Source organism: Lissotriton helveticus, chromosome 2_1 (assembly GCF_964261635.1).
Source record: "Lissotriton helveticus chromosome 2_1, aLisHel1.1, whole genome shotgun sequence".
Taxonomy (NCBI): Eukaryota; Metazoa; Chordata; class Amphibia; order Caudata; family Salamandridae; genus Lissotriton; species Lissotriton helveticus.
The window spans coordinates 1,795,270,487-1,795,290,544 of record NC_136059.1 but is presented as its reverse complement, the minus strand read 5'-3'; the positions used below and the strand labels follow the sequence as shown (position 1 = coordinate 1,795,290,544).

The following is a 20,058-nucleotide window of genomic DNA, read 5'->3' as shown; positions in this document are numbered from 1 at the left end:
CAAATATTTTCGAGGAGTACAATTTCCTTGCCTACTTCTGTAAATTATTTTTAATTAATGAAAGCTGTAAGTCTGCATTAATGCAAAGACATACATCATGGGTGCAATTTTGATACTTTCTTTAAGAATTGGGCCCCTAATGAGGTCTGAAGTTTACCAAGACCTTTTTGTTTTTATTGAAATTATGGCTTTCTCCTTCTCTGTCAAACCATCGATTGGCTTCCACTCTTTCACAAGGAGCATATTGTCACACAATGCAGTATTGTTCAGTGCCAGGTAATACTGTGGCAATGTGAGCTTTTTGAGACCAATGTTTGTTATAATTGTGAGGGCATGACAGCTCCCCCAAAGATTTACAAAAACCATATCGAAAAGCAATACACTGACAAAACCAAAAGGTTCACCACCAATATCAGACCTATTGGCTTTGCCAGTGCTAGTTATTTTCTGGTTTCCTATTATCTTGTTGAAACTGATCGTACTGATTTTCCATTATGATATTTTTTAGAAATCCTAGCATGCATCAGCACATTCTACTAAATTATGTTTTAAAGAAATGTTATACCAAAGGGGATGATGGACGGAGCTCTTGAGCAAATAAAAAACTCGCCCCCAGTCAATTGATCTGGGTTTAATCCATCATTCTTTAGCTCACTCCACCACCCCCGTTCAGACATGGCCATATGCAAATCAGTCTGACCCTGTGCCTCATGGGAACAGTCCAGCCCGTACTGCCAAACCATGTCTTCCCTGGACCAGAAACAAGCATCCTGGGACCGGTTTCGGGGTCATAACCCTCATCAGCCAGGCTATCTTGAATCCAGTGGCAAAGTGAGCAAGGGATCCATGTCTGGGCATACCCTGCCAACTTAGGGCGAGCAAAGCGATACCAAAGGGGATGATGGATGGAGCGCTTGAGCAAATCAAACACTCACCCCCAGTCAATTGATCTGGGTTTAATCCATCATTTTTTAGCTCTCTCCACTATCCTAATTCAGACATGGCCATATGCAAATCAGCATGACCCTGGGCCTCATGGGAACATTCCAGCCCGAACTGCCAAGCCATGTCTTCCCTGGACTGGAAACAAGCATCCTGGGACCCTGTTTCGGTTTCATAACCCTCATCAGCCAGCCAGGCTATCTTGAATCCAGTGACAAAGAAATGTTAACCACTGTTTTACAGGAGTTTAGCAAAATATTTTGTTCCTAGTTGCAGTTTTTTGCCAACATATTATTGTGAAAGCAAACGCTCATCAATCTTGCTTTCAAGCTTCTGCAGATATTTTCATCTAATTAGAGTATTCTGGGAATATTCTGGGAGCATTGTATGTAGCTTCATATTGTTAAACTTTGCAAACGGGTTTGCACATGTTTACACTGGAACCACTGACTGTAGTGCAGTCCGAGCTTACAACATTTCCTTTAGAGTACTCATCCTAATAAGAGAGGCTTTGTATTAATGAACCATAAAGCAAAAACCAGGAAGCAAAGGGTTCTATTTGTGCAATAAGTTAAAACACATTGAAGAGTCCTTTTGACTATTAGGAGTATTCCTTCCATGTGTGAAGTAGAAGTAGTCAGTAACAGTGCATTTCTCATGCTAGTTTTTTTCACTGTGGTAATAAACTGGAATTTGTCCTTTGCACTGTAATAATAAATGTGAGCTCCCACCCCAACTCTAATTTCACTGCTATGGAATACACATATCCACAGACAATACATAGCTGGTAATGGTGCACTCCAGTCCGATATTGACCTCAAGGAGTTCTGGTGATGTTATTAGCCACTAGGACAAAGAATTTGTAAATTTAACCAGAGACCAGAGTGTGCAAAAAAGGGACATGTTGCACATTGAAATGATAAAGGTTTTTATACATGCCATGCTCATTTTGGGGGTAGCTAGCTGAAAAAGCTGTTTTCTTCAAATGTCAGTTTTAAGTGGAGAGCATCTCCTTGATATGGAACACTCAACAATACTGACACTTCAAATGTGCTCTTTGCAATTGTTTGTTTTTCTAGGAAGGTTTTTAAGCATATGAATAACACAGTGCCATCCACGCCAAGCAAAAAAATGACAAATCCTTTTACCATTCCAGACACAGGTAGCTGATGTAGATGGCACTGTGCTAATCCTATGCCTAAACAGTGTGCTAGAAAAATACATTTGAAGTTAGATATGGAGTGTCTGTGGTGTGGTAGTGTGTTCTGTATACTTGTGAAATACCCAGGGTACCCTGCTCTTTTGCGAATAGACAGATATGGAATCATTATTTATGATCTTTTTTTTGTTTCTGAATACCTTGACTGTGTAGCAAGCTCATACACTTTATATTCAGGTCTAGAACACCAATTTGAAGGACTAATTGTAATAATTTTGAGCAATTGTGTGTAAAATGAAGTGTTAAAAATTTAAATTAAAAAGGCTAGCAATCATGTAGCATTAAACTGATGAACGTGATGCCATAGCAGAGAGTCTGAAGAATAATTGGGAGCTGAATGGGGTACATGAGGAACATTTACCTTTGTCATTTTCATGCAACATTTCATGCTGGATTTCCAACTTAGCATATCTGATGTGCCAATCTATCGCGGTGCATAAAATAATTAAAGTGTGAAACCAGGAACAGAATACGCTCTTTGTAAAAATCACTGTCGCCTTGAACTAAGCGAATGTTGAGGATCAGTAAATTCTTAAGTGCTCAACACAAATACATCATGTGTTTTTATTGCTATACAAATCTAGCCTCCATTTCAATTACTTGATTTTTCATCTGCTGAGCTATAGATGAAAATTGTTTTTAGATACACTAGCTGGAGAGTAAAGTGACAGAACTTAAATTTTGAGATTGTTGCAGTGCAAGCGTGGTAATATGTATATTATTCTGTGCTTATTCTGCTTACTACTCTAATTGTACTGGGCCCTTTACGATAAAACAATCTACAGCATCTCCATTTACCACAAAGGCAATGATCCTCTGACAAATCTTTCTCCACCGATAGGAGGAGTGGAAATTAGGGTTGCCAAATCACCTCGCTAGCTCTCCAATGAGGACCATTAATTGACAGCCAACTCACAAATAAGAGATCAGATTTAGGCGCACCACTCTTAAAACCATGTTGTAGAAATAAAGAATAGCATCGGAAGCACTAAACATTTAAGCGGGCTTTATCGAATGGTTATCATAATGAGTTTACAGAATTACAGAATCCCACCACCATTAAGTCAGAATGTAAGTTTGTTGTCTAACAGCTAAAATCCTAAAACAAAGGGGAAAGGGTTCAGTTTTAAAGTCCATTAAAGAGCGAGTCCATTAGCATAGAACTAGAAAAGAAAGTGAATGAAAAATGAAAATGATTCGGCAAAGAAGATTTCGGTCAGTCAGCTACCGACTGTAGCCATCAGCAAGGAAAATACATACAGTAAAGGAGCCAAATTTACATTGTGGGAAGCATAAAACCCATCTGATGGAGCCCATTCTAAACTGGGACAACAAACATATGCTCCCAGGAGTCCTGGACCAAGTTAAATAAGATGCTAACCCCAGCGTGGTTTGTACAAGGCAGTATTACCTAACAGAGGGCTTCATAAGTTCTCTGTCCTTCCTTTGGGTCCTTCTATCTGATGAAAAACGATCCCAGATCCACCTATTGTCCTTCTTGCATACGTCGGTGGGACTCTCAAAAATAAATGTGCAGACAAGAGCCGCAGTTGTGTCCCTGACATATTTAAGCCAGAGATTTCGTGTCTCATAAGAGCAAGAAAAGCAGTCTTAAAAGTATCTCTCGGTTTAGGCTAGCCTGCTTTTTTAGAGCAAAATGAGCGCAATAGCAAGGGGGGAGGTGAGTTTGATCAAATCCTTAACATAGTCCATTCCAAATTCTTGGTGGGCAGGAGAGTGTGCTGTTGCCAAGGGAATCATCAATATGCACTGGCAATCTGTTTTCTACTGTTTGGATACAACCCAGATCACTGTAACCCCGTACCTTACTCCATAAGATAAAATGGGTATGCATTTCCTATTGTAGATCTCAATTATAGGTTGTATGGGCTTTTTACCTATATATGAAATAAGGTAGAAATAAGGTAGAAGTTCATATCAACTGCTTGCAAAAGTCTATTTTTCTTTTTGGTAACACATGGTGCCCATGTGCAAGACCTATGGAACATCAAACCAACATATGCTCATACAACAAGATTTGTGTTTTTGGAGCCACAATCCATAATTAAGGATTTAGACAAATTAGTTTCCATGTCTTTTTCATGAAGGAAACCAAAGTGTGACGCAGTGAATTAAGGCCATTGACTATCCTGACAAGCAACACAGCATCATTTCCATACAGAAGCATGGGAATGGATTGTTTTGTTTACCACTGGTACATCTATCCCAATGTTCAAAAGGGTGGTTTCAAGGCCATTTATATCTTGCAAAAACAAGGTTGGTGCCAGCACACCACCCTGTCGGACATCCTGCTTTACTGAAAAGAGAGCGGTCCACATCCCTCCCTCCCTGTATCTCAGAGGCAACCAAGTCCAAATGTAGGGATCTCAGGAATGTCACCAAGCCCCCTTAAGACCCATTGTAGTTAAAATACATCACAATTTGTATCTATTTACCCTATCAAAAGCTCTGGAGAGGTCCATAAATACTTTATGGAGGGAGGTGCGTTGAGTGAACTTAATTTTACGAGCTAAAAGGTGCAAGCTTAGACATTGTTATATTGTTCCAATGCCTTTCCGGAACTTCTATTGGGCCTGGTAATTTCTTTTATTCTCCTTGGACCAGGGCAGCAGTAGATTCAGCACAATTCCCCCAATAATCTTAACCGTAGAGCTGAGAAGGAAAATTGGATGGTAGCATTTTGTATCCTGTGCATTTCCCTTATTAAAATATGACGCAAGATGAAACCCAAGAGGTTGGTATGCCGCCCATACATGCCAAGTTAATAAGATTTGTGGCAGAGGGGCCCAGAACCCTGGATTTTCCTTGTATAGATGCATGGGGAGCCCATCGGCCCGGGGTCGGTTTTAGAAGGGCTATTGAGGATGGCTTCAAACACCTCCCCAGAGAAGAATGAAATATCTAGTGGCAGGTCAGGACAATCAACGTTTTCTCTGACCTGGTTACTATCATTGGTGTGATAAATGTTATCAAAATGATACATCCACCCCTTAGGGCCAATATGCATGTGGACTCTGTTTGATGCACTACATTAAGGAAAGCAAGCAGGTACTGCCTTCCTAAAGGCTTGGGATTTTATTGTTTGACAGGCATTCGTCAATTTTTCCTATTGTTCGAACGTTGTCAGCCTTCCTCTTTTTTAGCGACAGTGTGTATTCCTTCCTGTAACCTTATTGCTTTCTTATCTCTGGGGCTGCAATATAATTCCCTCCTCAGATCATTATTCACTTCTCTAAATGGCTAGTCGAATCACAACTTGTTATGATCCGAACTATTACAAATATGCCTGGTGAGCATGGGCCTATTATTGCAGTTTATCTCACCAAAGCTACCCAAAACTACACTGGGGCCATTTTCATCTGAAAGATTAGAATTAGTCAGACCCTTGCAACCAGCCATAGTTTATGCAGGATAAGTGACATGTTTATAGAGTTCCAGACTAGTCTCCGTACAGCGTCTTTTGTAGAACTGGGCCTCTTGTGGACAACTACAGGCTTCAGCCCTTTCTTGGGGATTCTTATTACATCATTATGGGGTTATGATCGCTATATACTGGGAAGGACTTTCCCATTAAAGACATAGGTATGCATGTTTGTAGAGGTAAAAATAGTTGATTATGGAACAAGACCTCCTACCTGTATGTGATGGAACCTCATAAAGCGTTCATTGGCATATCCTAGATCATATAGCGCTAAATAAGTAAGTAAAAGGCACCCCAGGAGTCCATATTAGAATCAAGGGTATGCTCTTATTGGGAAGAAGAGAAAGTACAGTTTTATTTATTTATTTATTTTGGAGATTTATAGAGCGCATGGCTGCCCGGAGGCGTCCCAGCGCTATCTGAAATCCACTATGAGCTCCAGAGGTGAGGTCAGGAGGGGAGAAGACGAAGTCAAGGGAACAGCCATGTCTTCAAGGATTTGCGGAATGACAGGAAATTAGGTTGGGCCCGAAGGTCCAGTGGAAGAATGTTCCACATCTTGGACGCCTGAAATGAGAACTGCCGGCCTCCAAAGCGTGTTTTCTTAATCTTGGGTATTTTGGTCAGATGGGCGTTGGTTGAGCGTAGAGTTCTGTTAGTCGTATAGGGAGTCACAAGATTTTTCAGGACCGGCGGAGCTTTTCCATGCAGGATTTTGTGGGTTAGGCACATGGCCTTGAAATGCACCCTTTGCTCCACCGGGAGCCAATGGAGTTCTTTGAGCGCAGGTTTGGCCGAACACCATTTTTTTGTGCCTGTAAGAATTCGGGCGGCCGCATTTTGCACCACCTGTAACCTAGCTATGACTTTTTTTGGGGAACCAAGATATAAGGCGTTGCCATAGTCAAGTCTAGACTGTACAAGACCCTGAATGAGCAGTTTCCTCGACTGGAAAGGGAGGAGTGGGAGGATCTTACGGATGGTGCGGAGCAAGCCAAAGCATGTACCTGCGGTTTTCTTAGCCTGCGTACTGAGGGTAAGTTTGTCATCCAGCCAGATCCCCAGGCTTTTGATATCAGTTTTAGGGGTTGGTGGTGGGCCCATACTGGGAGGCCATAGAGACTCTGAGCGAAAGTGGGCCTGGTTGCCCAATACCATTAGCTCAGTTTTGTCCCCGTTGAGCTTTAAGTGGGAGTCGCTCATCCAGCTGACTATATTCTCCAGGCAGGAGTATAGATCAATGGTGGGAGATTCGGACTGGCTAAGGGAAACGACCAGCTGTGTGTCGTCCGCGTAGGTCAGGAGTTTAATGCCATAGGGGACGACAATTTGTTCACGAGGTGCCATGTATAAGTTGAAGAGTGTAGGGCTCAATGAAGAGCCCTGAGGCACTCCGCAACGTATCGGGGTTTCCCTAGAAATGCAGTCTCCCTCCGCCACCTGAAAGGAGCGGTTGTGGAGAAAGGATTTTAGCCATTCGAGGGCCATCCCCGTGATGGCGAGGTTTTCCAGGCGTTGGGCCAGAATGCTATGGTTAACGGTGTCGAATGCTGCACTGAGGTACAGGAGGATCACTGCCACTGATCCTCCTGCATCGATGATTTTCCTAGTTTCTTCGACGACCGCTACCATCGCCGCTACAGTGTGACAAAGGTGGTAAAACACCTTGCTTAGCATTGAAGTTACCAGCCAGTAAAGGAATAAATGGTAATGAAAATATGTTCCTATTGACAACTTGGTCTATAAAATCAAATTAATTATAAAAGTTTTGATTATCCTTAGCAGCAGTCATTATTACGAAAATGCATTAAGACCAAACCAAATTTGGATCCGCACCTCAAATCAAAGACCTGCACATTACCACCTCAACTGGAAGCATCTCTATATTTAATTAGGTGGAGACTTTAAATCAGAGGTGGCCAGACCCCCTTTGGCCCTGAAATATTCCAGCTCAATAGTTTCAGGTTAAAATTAGCTGAGGATGCCAAATGAGAAGTGAAATCACAATGCTGCCTCCCCTCATAAAAATGACAGGATACTAGTGCAGTCTCATGGGCAACGACTTCAGCAGATGGGTCCATACATCTATTTTTCCCCCAAAGACGATTCAAAGCTGACTGGAATGGCAGGTGGTGGAAGGTTATTAGTAGTGCTATGTGGTAAGCTATCAGACTCTGGCGGATGTTGGGGCGGGATGGGGAACGAGTGGGACCAAGTCATAACCCCTTGGTCCAGCTCTCCCCCACGTTTTCAATCGTTGTGCTCCAGACCATACAAAACCATGGATCTATTTGCAAAGAGGAACTGGTCAGCCAAAACCTCTGCCGAATTCCACGACGTTCTGCACGCAGGAGGAGTATTGCTAGCCCCCTATTGAGCTCAATGGAATAGAATCACCAGCACTGAGCAGAATGTCTCATCAGCACACAGCCATTCTGCATGGCCATGAAGAGGGCAGGTTCAATGACGTGTCACTCTGACAGGCACAATGAGTTGGTAACAAGCAACTACAAATGAAGTCACATAATTAAGTATAATAAGTGTACTGTACTCCCCCTCTTCCCCAAGTCTACATGCACCACTGCGTACTGCGCCTCCATGTCACTCCTCCAGTGGCTCAAAGGGTTAAGCAGTAACCACCTGAGCTGGCCCGCGTTATTTAATTTACCAAGGCTGTCTGCAGTTTGAAGTGTTGTACTTTGAGGCTGTTGGGGGGTGGTCAAGCATGCTGTGCAGCTTGGGACTGGGCTGGCGCACCCACACTTGAGGCCTGTTCCCACCTTGGGGGTCTTCTAGACTTCAGCGTGGCTGCGGATCCCGCTGGCAGTTGAATAGTATTGGGATTTACTGCACTGTGCACCCTTAATCTGGCAGGTGGCTGCGCGGCCTTTGATGGAGGCAATAGCCGCTCCCCGAGCCAGTCCGGGACACTGCAGCCTCATCTTCAGCAGGGAGCAGAGAGATTAATGGGAGGGAGGAGGCCATAGGCTCGCTCCGATGTCGTGTTCCACACACGGTAGAGACCGGGTTGCTCTTGGAGTCAGATCGCGTCAATGAAGCTGCTGAGCCCTTTTTCCTTTTAACTTGCACTGAAGTTGCTATACCTTTGCTCACTGGGGTGAACAGCAAACATGCTGAGGCCCGTGATACAGTAAATAAAACCCTCCACTCCACCGATAGTCGTCAGAGTTTGCTGAACTCAGCACGGAGTGGCAAACACTCTGCTGGCGCAGTTTGCTGCCCAACCCTAGTTTTTCAACTGTCTCCTGACGTGGGTCCCCCAGTGTCCTCCCGGGGCCCTTATCATGCGCAAGTAGTCAGCTTGATCAATAAATCCTGACTCAAGCTGAACAGAGCCAAAACAGAACTTATAATGCTTCCAAATAATTCTCCTCCCTATAGGGCTCTAAGTTGGCAGGTCGGTCTGGATCCCCCTTCTGCCCCGAAACCAGCTGTAAAAAGTATGGGAGTGTGGTTAGAAAATACTGTCCATGGAGACCCAGGCCACTTTCCTCTCTGCCATCTGTATTGGAAATCTGCATATGTTGCACAACATTTTGCCTCTAGTTCCCCAGCCCTTAAGGAAGCTGGCAGTCCAGGCTCTGATTCTCTCGCACCTGCATTACGGCAACTCATTCTAACTGGATGCCCCCAAGGCGGTAATTTGTATACTACAAATCATGCAAAATGCTGCCTCCTGGACGCTGTTAGGTAAGCCCTGGGTATGCATCAGCCAAACAGGGTTGAAGGGAGCTCTGTTGGCTTCCTGTTGCTCAAAGAATTTAATTTAAATCCCTTTGTACAGTACACAAAACCCTTCCTGTATGTGGTTCAAATATCTCCAGGCAACTAGTTACCCTTAGTCCCCCAAGAGGCTTCTTAGAGCCACTAATTCACACTTGGCCTCCGTCCCCACAATTAAGAGGGATAGAAGAGGACGGTCTTTCTTTTTTAAGGCGGCCAAGCTCTGGCTGAAAATCCCTTAAGACAGCTTTTTAAGAACTGATTTTCTAGGTGACTCCTTCGTTCTCCGTTGAGCAGTTCTCTTCTCCTGTTAACCCTGTGAGTCGCCATGCGCTCTATAAATCCCATAGCATTGCTGGTGTTTTGTTTACACTGATCTAGCCTATACATTAAAAGGCTTTAAATTATTCTCCCTAAAAGAGTATTGCCACTTGGCTGAGGGCACAGATCTGAAAACATTATACATGGTTTTGATTAAAATGACACCACTTTATAAAAACTGAAGTAATTCCATAAATGATGATTCTAATTCCTTTACATGTAATGTAGTCTCACATAATTTATTGGTTGGTCAACTGCAGGTACTCCAATCTCCTTTTCTGGTTGCAGAGTTAATTATTATGGTACAGTTTTTGACTTCAAAACACCAGTTTTGGTAATGTATCCTGTTGCAGGGTTTTTTTTTTTTTTTACATTTTACCACTATTATTAAGGATACATACACTTCATTCCTTTTTTAAAAAAATCTTTTTGTTTCAAAACAAGAAAAATAGACAGACCTATCCGGTGCCACATATACATCCAATGATAACAGGGTGAATTGGTACAAAAACAGGATAGACATAGAGCAGCGAAAATTCTTCGAGAGGCCCGCCTTATTAAGCACAAAACAACATTTGCATCAGTGTAATCGCTAAACAGTTTAGATGCGGATTCTAAGACCCTCCCACCCATAAATCAAAACAGCAGGAGAATCATGGCAACCAGACATTAGAAGTTAAGGATCAAAGTCAGGATATTTCGCAATATTACGAATAAAGGAAAGACTAAGAAAAAAAATAAAAAGAAGAAAAAACCATATGGGCGATAACAAAAAGAAAACAATAAACCCCTCCCCCCACCCGGCACCCCTGCAAACGGCTATCGCCTAACCCCCAGTAGCAGCGTGCCTGTCGCCCCAACTAACTAAGTTCTAAAAGAAGAAATCTACCAAAGTACAAAAGAGAAGTGGAGGAGGGCATATTCGTACGGGCTCCCGGTCACCCCCGCCCCCCTCCCGCCAGAACCAAGAATCCCCAGATTGAAGTCAAAAAATCTATCGGAGAACAAATATGCATCTCTACAAGGGAAACTTCAAACACCGCCCAGCCTTCCTAAAGCATAAGTTGAGCAAATCCCGTGCCCATCGATACTTAAGTCAAACCCAGTCTTTCAATCTCATCCTTGCCCCTTCCGATCAGACGCATGAGTCCCCTCCGGACAAACCACCTCTTCCACAGGACAGTTCGAGTATGAAGAAACTGTAATATAACTCAATTCAAAACAAAGCAGAAGAACGAAGGTGCCATGAACACCGTCAGGTCCAGAGACTCCCTTCCCCGGTATGAACTCCCAGCGTTGATTCGTCCGCCATCTTAGCTGCTCCGATGTATAGGGGAGTGACGCAGTTTCATTCCGATAACAGTTCTCATCAAAAGTCTCTGGAGTGGGAACATAAATTAGTCCTTCCATAGTCTGCAACGATCGTAGGCTTAACGATCCATTGGTGGCATCGAGCTTGTTCTCATTTTCCAAAACACTGGTCAAAGGCTCCGACACCTCACACAGTACGGGGTCTACTTCCTCCATCAGAGTGGCCATCTTGGGTATCTCGGTCGTCACCGTTTCTTGTAGTGGAGTAGGGTCCGGTTCAATTCGTACCATCTCAGACAAGCTCGCCACCATCGTCTGAATGCGGCCTTCGACGTACACATGAATTGACCCAAGGGCTGCCAACACAGTTCGTAGCGACGGGTCACTCTCGGTCCGTTCCACCACTCTTCGATCGGTGACGGTCATGATTGCTTCGCCCAGCGAGCTCGATCTCTCAGAGGGAGACGGGCAAATAGGGAACGGTAGACTGCAGAGGGAGACGTATCAGTTGTTCCGATGATCTCCTAGGACCTCCACCGGAGGCGGAGATCCCGACCCAGCGAACACCAGCGGGCCCTTTACCCGGTCACCGGGCAAGACCCCCGTCCACAGCTGCAACCGTTGGGCTGTCACCCCTCCTCCGACTTTCACCAAGGCAGCCGAAACGTCATCCACATCAATCCGAAAAAGCGGAAAAAAAACAAAAAATGTTCCCCACTCCGGTAGACCGGCAATCACACCACCACAGCCGATGTTGTTTAACTGAAACCCGGATGGGCCAGTACTCGAGATCGCGGCTTCCGGGCAGATCTAGGCCGCAAACTTCCACTCGACATATCTTCGTCAGCCGAACAGGCAGAGAGCTCGGGATAGCACCATTAATCTCATGGCAGGATCATACACACGGTGGCTGGGCGCAAGGACAGGATAAATGACCGGATATTCCGGCGGGAGTCAGAGGTACGCGGCCATCTTGGTTGCTAGCGTCGATGAGGCACCTACACTTCATTCCTAATGTAAAATCATACGCTAGTAGTTAGAATAGTAAAATTAGCAGACAGTGCATTTGCAGCAATCGCAAAGGGTTACAGACTACGAATTTAATGTATTCTGTGAACGTTCTCCCTAATCGGATGAAGAATTAATGGCTGCATTTTTGGCACCCCTTAGTAATTATTTATTTATTTAGTTACATGCAGTTTTATATATTACATGCAGTACTCAAGGATGACAAGGAACTTTACATCAGGAAAAAATGATACTCAAGAGAATCATAGATGTTATGAAGTTTCAGAATTATGCAAAAACGCGTTCTCAGAGAATTAACACCACAAGATAATATATTTTCTGATTCTCATTGCCATATACCCAACATAATTCACAACTTAGGACCACATGACTGTGTATATACGATATGGAAGTTGAGTAGTTTCTATTTGGACTTGATGGCCTGCATTGTCCAATCCGGGGTCCCGTGGAGATATTGTTGTAGCTGTAGATGTTTCAGTTCCTCCTTGAATATCTCAAAAGAGGGGTTTGAACCATGGTGGTTCTACAAACAAGGGTTTCGGGGTACGTATTGAGAGGCTGCCCCAACATGGTTATTCTGTGCCATGTATTTTGGGGTTAGCATGTGTGTGGAACTGTGCCCGATGTAGGCCATTTTGATTACGCGTCTGTTTAGGAAGCTATTGAGGAGTACTGGGGACCGAGGCCTGAGGATCGGTTGCCTTTGGATGGAAAGTCATTTAAGAGTACTGAGGACCAAGTTGAAGTGATAAAGGTAATACATAGCTGAAAGCGATCTCACTATGATGAGAAGGGCAGACTTATGACAAGTTAGGTGTAGGTTGGGGGTACCTATGGCTAAATAATTCCCATAATATTCTTGACATGTCCAGTGATTATCACTGTTTTAAAGTCCCATTCTTTTATGAATGGAATTGTTGTTTACTACAAGTATAACGAGTGTGCTACTGAAGTACACAACCTCACCTAAACAACGCCCTTTGCTGGACATTGTAGGTAAAGTACATGGAAACAAATAAATAATGGTTTTATGCACTCCTTGCTGACAAACTCTGGGTTTGCCATTATTTGCATGTTACTCCAACAGTGGTGCCTTAAAAGGCAGGGGAAGGGACAGCCGCTTCTGGCTTTAGAGTGACAGTGCAAATACAATTGAAGAGCAGGACCTGAGTGCAGGCGCAGTGAAAGACCCTTCAGTACTGTCCCTTCTCACAGTACTATGACTACTTACCAATCGGCGTCTTAGTCTGGAGTCTGTGAAAAGGCTAATGCGTGATTGCAAATCACTTTCTTGTCTGCCGTTGAAGGGAACAATGTAGACTGTGAATGCAACTTTCCTGACGTCTTTGTACTGTTGCTCTTTTGCTTGCAGGCAGGGCCGGCTTTAGGGCAGTGTGACCGGTGCAGCCGCACCTGCTGCTGAGTTTGAGGGGCGCGAAGTGTTTAGAAATAACACCTGCTGCAGAGTTCCTTGTGTGTTTAGCAGTTTTCACCAAACAATAAAAATGTCAAGATAACTCTGTTGATTACTTGGGTTGGGTAATAATAAACATCTGTTATTCAGCACCAAGATAACCTTCTGGGTGAATGTGTGCTTTTCAAATACACAGTTTAAGGTTACTGCTTTTGTCATGATATCCTTTTGTTTTTTTCAGTTAATAAGGTACAACCCTATTATATCACAGTGACCTATGAACTGTCGTTTGAGTATAAATACATTCTTATTAGTATTGCCAACCCTAACCACTGTGGTATATTTTTTATCTCAGGAGTCTGTGTTTTTGTAGACCACTCACTTGAAAACATACTGCCTACTGTATGGATGAAATGACTCCTACAATTTGTAATCTTATCCTATGTAAAATTTCCTATAGGCGGATTTAAATATGGGTTATTTATTGTTTCTGTATAGTGTGTGTGTGTGATGTGAAGTACTATGATACCCAACTCTGGTATGAGTAGCACTATAAATCAAATTAAATGCATGTGATAGGACCTATGGAGAGATGAGGGGCACTGTTGGAGTGTGGTAGTGAGGAATCCCTAGAGAAGGTAGTTATTTGGGACAAGGTGCCAAAAAACACATGGTCACACAGGATGCCACCAGTGCAAAAGCCGGCCCTGCCTGTAGGACAGGTCCTAGCTGAACGTAATTGTTTACTGTGGCTCTTGCAACCATACAGAGCACAGTCACTCACTGAAGGCAGCATGGAAGATAGATCACCCGGGGCCGAATAGTGGAGTCTTGCGACTCACGTTTTAAACCCACTCCGTCATTCTGTACTGCAGAGAGCACAGTTTTGGTGTGGTTGCATTATCTAAAAGGCATCCTTGGAAAACACTATAACACACTGCAATTAAAGTTAAAATTGAATGTTAAACAATTAAACCAATTTGTGTGACTCTTTTAATCCACTCTCCTAAGATTTTAGTGTAACACCAGAGCCATTTTATTACAGAAGGGACTGCACAGTCATGTGCTTCTCTTTTCTGTAATACCAAAGTGCCCCAGGGTCATACAAAGCAGGAGACTGCTAACTATTGTAACCAGAGGTTATTTAACATATCATGTCCCCAGGTGTTCATTTGCTCAAATGCAACTTGTTATGACAGATCCCTCATGCTTTCACCCTGTTTTTGCACAGATCTGTCAGGATTGATGTTATTACTTTGATATGATAAACATCAAGCTCTGTGATAATGATTTGAGGTTTTTTTTCTTCCTGGGCATGGCCTCACTCTGACCACCCTTAATTAAAATGTTCATTTTGCCAAGATCTTTAATTTTTTCTTGCAGCGCTGTCCAAAGGCAATAAACCAATCCACACCATCATTCTAAACCCTCATGTCCATCTCATTGGAGAAGATGCTGCCTGCATTGCCTACATTCGCCTCACTCAGTACATGGATGGCTGTAGCATGCCAAAGACCATGCAATCGGAGGAGACTCGTGTTTGGCACCGCCGGGATGGCAAATGGCAGAATGTTCACTTTCATCGTTCAGGGTCACCTACAGTACCAATAAAGTAAGTAATATATTCAAGAAATGTTAAACTTATTAAGTGAACATATGTTTACACATGCAAGTGTTCTCTGTAGGAAACTGCCCTTTCTTCATTATTTTGCTATCCTGACACTTGAGGAGTTTGCAGGGGTTGCTGCTCCCAGTGGCGGCTAGATGGAAACCATGGCAGGGGTTGGGTGTGGTTAGAAAAATATAAGAAAAAAAGAACACTTACCTGCTCGACAACCGCTGCCGCCTCTCCTCCATCCTTGCTGTTCTTCTGTCTCCCCACAGCACCCAGCCTCTCAGACTCCACTAGCCAATCACAACGCTTCTGTCCCCAGCTTGAAAGCAGTGTCATGATTGGTCTGAGTGCCGTGGTTCGGCAGGTTCCATAGGTAATGGGAGCCTGTACATGTTTTCCACACAGGCTGTGCCATACAGGTGGGTGGAGAACATGCTAAGTGTGCATGACGGTTTAACCGGCCGAGGATGGCAGACCAAACAGTCATGCCCATTTAAGGTGCACGTTATACCACTCCTCCCTCTGACACGACAATACTAGCCCCGCCCCACCCCCAAACGTGGCTCAAGCTCCACAAAAAAAAATTATAATTACGTTTTGTTATCATTTTATTTTTCATTTGCACTGCCCTCAGGGCAGTGGGGTGATCCTCTTCCGCCTTAGTGGAGGAGACGCCGCCGCTCCTCTATTCCATATTACCTGAGATGATACCCTAGGTAACTTTCCTTCCACAATAGCCCAATCAGCTGTTAATTAGTCAATTTTCTGTCAAATTCCTTCAGCTGTAGGAAGACCCTTTTTCACCTTGTAAGCTACTAGCTCCAAATATAGTGATAGATAAAATATTCATTGCATAGAATCGTGAAGGGTAATTGAAAGTGCAAAGGAAACGGACCGTCTTTATCAGGAGATCAGTCCTCACTATCAAATGCTGGTGAGGGTTTGGGAGAGTATGAAACTTTGCAGAGTAAGAGTGTGCTTGAAAGTTCAGACTTGCCATCCTCAGCGGGACGGGTTAGAGGTTTCCTGCAAAACTAAAACAATGCCGCCTTATAACCTCTATCAGTGTAAAATATTTAATCTCCCCCCTGTCCTTGACATTCTGAATTTACGTCAGTACTGACTGTTGTAGATGTAACACAGAACCGGTTGGGAGCCAAAAGCTGCCCTAATTAAGGCATGATGTTGCAGTCTGCAGAGGCCAGTCAGTCAGATGCGGCCAGAAGGATATTATACTACTTCCGGATATCAGTGCTTAATGTATAAAATAACAAGTGCTGGGGTCCAAAGTTTTTTCTCAATAGCCCACAGCCTGCGCTGATTTATCTTTTCATTGCCGAATACCAATGATGTCTAGTTTAGATTCTAACTCATCCCTCTTCTACCATCCAGACACTCCCTGCCCTTTTATTTCACTCTTGCATGTTCATTTTCATCCCTGCTTTCTCCCTTTGTCCTTTTTTTCCATCTTTTTCCTCTTCCTCCTTTTGTGTTTCTCTCTTTTTATAGCTGTGGCTCAAAGTCTTAGGAGGAAAATTTAGTGCTAGTCATCCAATACAAGTGCTGGTGGATCCCACCTGCGACAAGACCACTAGCCTGAATTCAGCACTGCGGACAATTCAAAAGAATTTTATTTGGGTGGAAAATTGACCCACTTTTCTCGTAAAAACTATCCTAGGAGGGAAATTACAGAGAAGTTTACTGTCTACTTGGTATTTTCTCTACCATCCATCAACCAACGGATTTGATAAGCACACCCTGGATTTAAAGGGAGAAATGATTGTAAGAGTTGGAGCTCCATTCCACACCTATTGGATTTATGCCTTCAAAGTGAAACCTAATACAGTTATGTCTTAAGGCAGGTCCTTAAAGCAATCGTTTCTGCCTCTCAAATGCAGGCTGAACCTGGAGCTTATGCTTTGGAGCAGAAAGGCTGATCATGTGACCCACTAATCTTTTCCCTTTTTATCCTGACCATGTGTGGGATCCTGTCTGAGGAGTATAAAAAAGATTGTGGAGAGTAATACAGCAGAAAGATTCTCCCTACTTGGTCCTCCTCGTGCCTAGAAGGGTCCAAATTCCAGAACCCCTGCTCTTTATTTCTCATGTACAAGTCCCGCTATCTGGGACTTGTACATGATATATATATATATATATATATATATATATATATATATATATATATATATATATATATATATATATATAATTGTGTTTTTTTTGTTTGTTTTTTTCCACAAAAATCTTTTAATTTTGTTGAAATGGGATTTCCTTATTTTGTCAATTTTCCATAATGATGTTTTGTCCACCTTCTTTTGGTGTTCTCCATTATGTGACCTCATCAGATTGAGCTACTGCTTGACGACCTCTGTAACGATGCTAGTGACCTTCACCACAGCTCTGGGCTGCTGAGAGAGGTTCTTTTGCTCCTACTTAAGAGCAAATCCCCTTGTGTTCAGTTTCCTTCATGCTCTGCGTAGTATAACAGCATCATAAGAGGATCAACATTTCTGCTCATAATCTTGGTGCTAAGCAGAGAAATTGCTTTACCTGTATCTCTTTCTATTATCTTTCAGCTAACAAGTGCCACTTCCGCACCCTCCGCACTCAAGGCAGCTGGATGGGCACGGGAGGCTGTCCTCCATCAGCAGGTTTTCCTGAGCAGCGCATGACTTTCCGAAGGCTCCCCCAATATCATTCATGCTGCTTCATTGTGGACTCCAGGCTGTACATTTATTCATACTTGAGCAAAAGGGTCGTGGGAATACGTTATTAATTGTTGCGCAATTATGTCAAGGCATCTACATAAACCTTTCCCGTCCATGCACTACTTCTGTAACTTGTCTGTGTGTAAGACAAGGTTTGGAACACGTGACAAGCCACAATACCGTATTCTCTCTAGTACTTTCAGATTTTTTTGTTTCTTTCTTTGTCTTCTGGGGTTATTTTGTGGGCCTTTCTTGTATGAATTTGAGAATGCATTTCAGTTCTTCACTGACAGCTTGGTTACTTCTGTGTACAGTTAATCCAGTAAACATCCTGTCTGGACAAACTCTCAGAGCACTGATATATTGACCTAGTAACAGATGAGACCATGTTATAGCTCAAACTGAGCCAACTAAGAGAGTCCATTCCAAATACTGGCTTGCTGTGTTTACACTAACCTTCCATTCAGTGGACCTGCTGGCAAGACTCTCTGTGGACTGTCCATGAATATATGCAGAGGTTGTCCCAAGTCATCATACGTAATGTATGTCCAGTGAAACAAATAAGGGGCTAACAAGTGTCTGTTACTTGTGGTAATTGGTGGCGAGTAGATGGAGGGAGATTTGAGGTGGTGGTTGAGCTCGAAGGGAAATAGGTACAAGTTACAATGGCATTCAGGGTGTACAGTCATTTTCTTTTAAAATGGCTCTCGTTTTAGGTTTTTTTTGTGGACACAAAAATTATCAGATTGCTGGCAAATGTTTATTAATGTTTGTCATATAATGAGCCTTGGAAAGTTTACGCTTAGGGTATGTGTACTGGGTGACAGTATTTGAGCACGGCCATCTTCAAGCCACGCGTGTTTTGCCATGGATGGCTCCGGCCGTATGCTTTTACCGATCGCATCTATACACAGCATCGAATGTTAACACAAAATAAAATATTGTAACTCCACAACCTGTTTTTTATATCTCAATAGACTTACTGCATACAGAGTCTGCAGGGAATGCTTTCGATGTCTGTTTTATATTAATACTTGGTGAACTGGACTATTTTTGCTTCTTGAGGAAAAATGCTATTTTTTTTTCTAGTTACTGTTCTTCGAGCGACGAGGCTAACGGTTAACTGCATTACTATAGCGTGCATGATATGTTTCAGTCTGTGATAATTTTGGTGTGTTTGATTCTCAGCGATCTGCTGTCGGATTACTGAGAAATCAACAAGCGGGCGAGGGCCGGGGTGAATATCAATAATGAATTTGTATTATTTCAACTTGGTGTGTAAAAGCGATTCTTTACACTTTCGATGTTGTTAGCAAGTGGATGTAAATGGATTCAAGCAATCACAGTACAATATAAAACGATTTAAAGACTATATAGGTATATATCAATAATCCACCCTCCCCATGTGTCGAGTCATGTTAACCTGCCAATGAAACATGTGAAAAAGTAATAGCCTCCCATTCGTTTACAGTACGTCCTTTTTGATATATTTTCATTATTAACAACTGTTGTAGTATCTGTGCATTTTAAACAAGTGTGTAGGGAGATGGAGGATTTTTTTTTAATTCTAGATATCGCATGAAGTGTTGAAGTATTACTGTCGACCAAGTTTGTCTTCCACACTAATATCTGAGGCGGAATGCGTCACCAACCGTCACCTCCACAGTTAGATTTTGCTATTACCTGCCAATTTTCGGATGCTGCGGTTTATCACGGGACACAATGTACATAGTCCTTGCCATAATGGTTCATGACTGATTGATATATTTAAGGATAAATAAAATTGTGTTTTCGGCTGATATTTGAAGCTTGGACATTTTCTTCTTGTCATGACGTCGAGTGGTGCATTAGTGAACTAACTCATATTCACTCCTACCCCAACACTCACCCACACCTCCATTTCCCAACCACAGAGACTTTGTGAATTGTTCTCTAAGGTTGTTGTAAATAGATGGTACAGGACAACGAAGTATGAACAGGTAAGTCTCTTTTTTGATAGACAACTGCTGGGATTGGACCGATTCCCTGCTGGCCAGTCTTCAACTGCCCACCCAGGAATGCTCCACATTCAAACAATGTTGTGGAATCATCGCACAGCTGTGCGGTTCCACCATGAGATAATGATAACAAGCAGGGAGATCATTACAACTGAAATCTTTTCCATAGAATACTCTTAAAACTCGCTTCTTAGTCTGTCATAGGAGATGTTTAAATGGAGAAAAGGCAGCAATTTTCATAGAGTAAGATTTGAGAAGGGGGTGGTGGGAGCAAAGCGACAAGAGAAATATTTGTGGTACTCACCTCTGTCCATTC

At 43.0% G+C, this 20,058-nt stretch overlaps 1 protein-coding gene across 17 annotated transcripts in view; it reads left to right on the top strand.

Annotated features, from left to right (window-relative positions):
• Window positions 1–19,546, top strand: part of CAMK2D (calcium/calmodulin dependent protein kinase II delta) — an 805,387-nt gene extending 785,841 nt beyond the window's left edge. For 15 of the 17 annotated variants that reach the window (XM_078676756.1, XM_078676751.1, XM_078676753.1 and 12 more), the window contains 2 exons: window positions 14,806–15,034; window positions 17,614–19,546. In XM_078676756.1, coding sequence (XP_078532882.1) covers window positions 14,806–15,034; window positions 17,614–17,617 — 233 coding nt within the window. In that variant the 3' untranslated portion in view covers window positions 17,618–19,546. Of the gene's footprint in view, window positions 1–14,805; window positions 15,039–17,613 lie in introns of those variants that run through there. The other 2 variants (XM_078676757.1, XM_078676741.1) reach the window with 2 other exon arrangements.
• The last annotated feature ends 512 nt before the right edge of the window (window positions 19,547–20,058 follow it).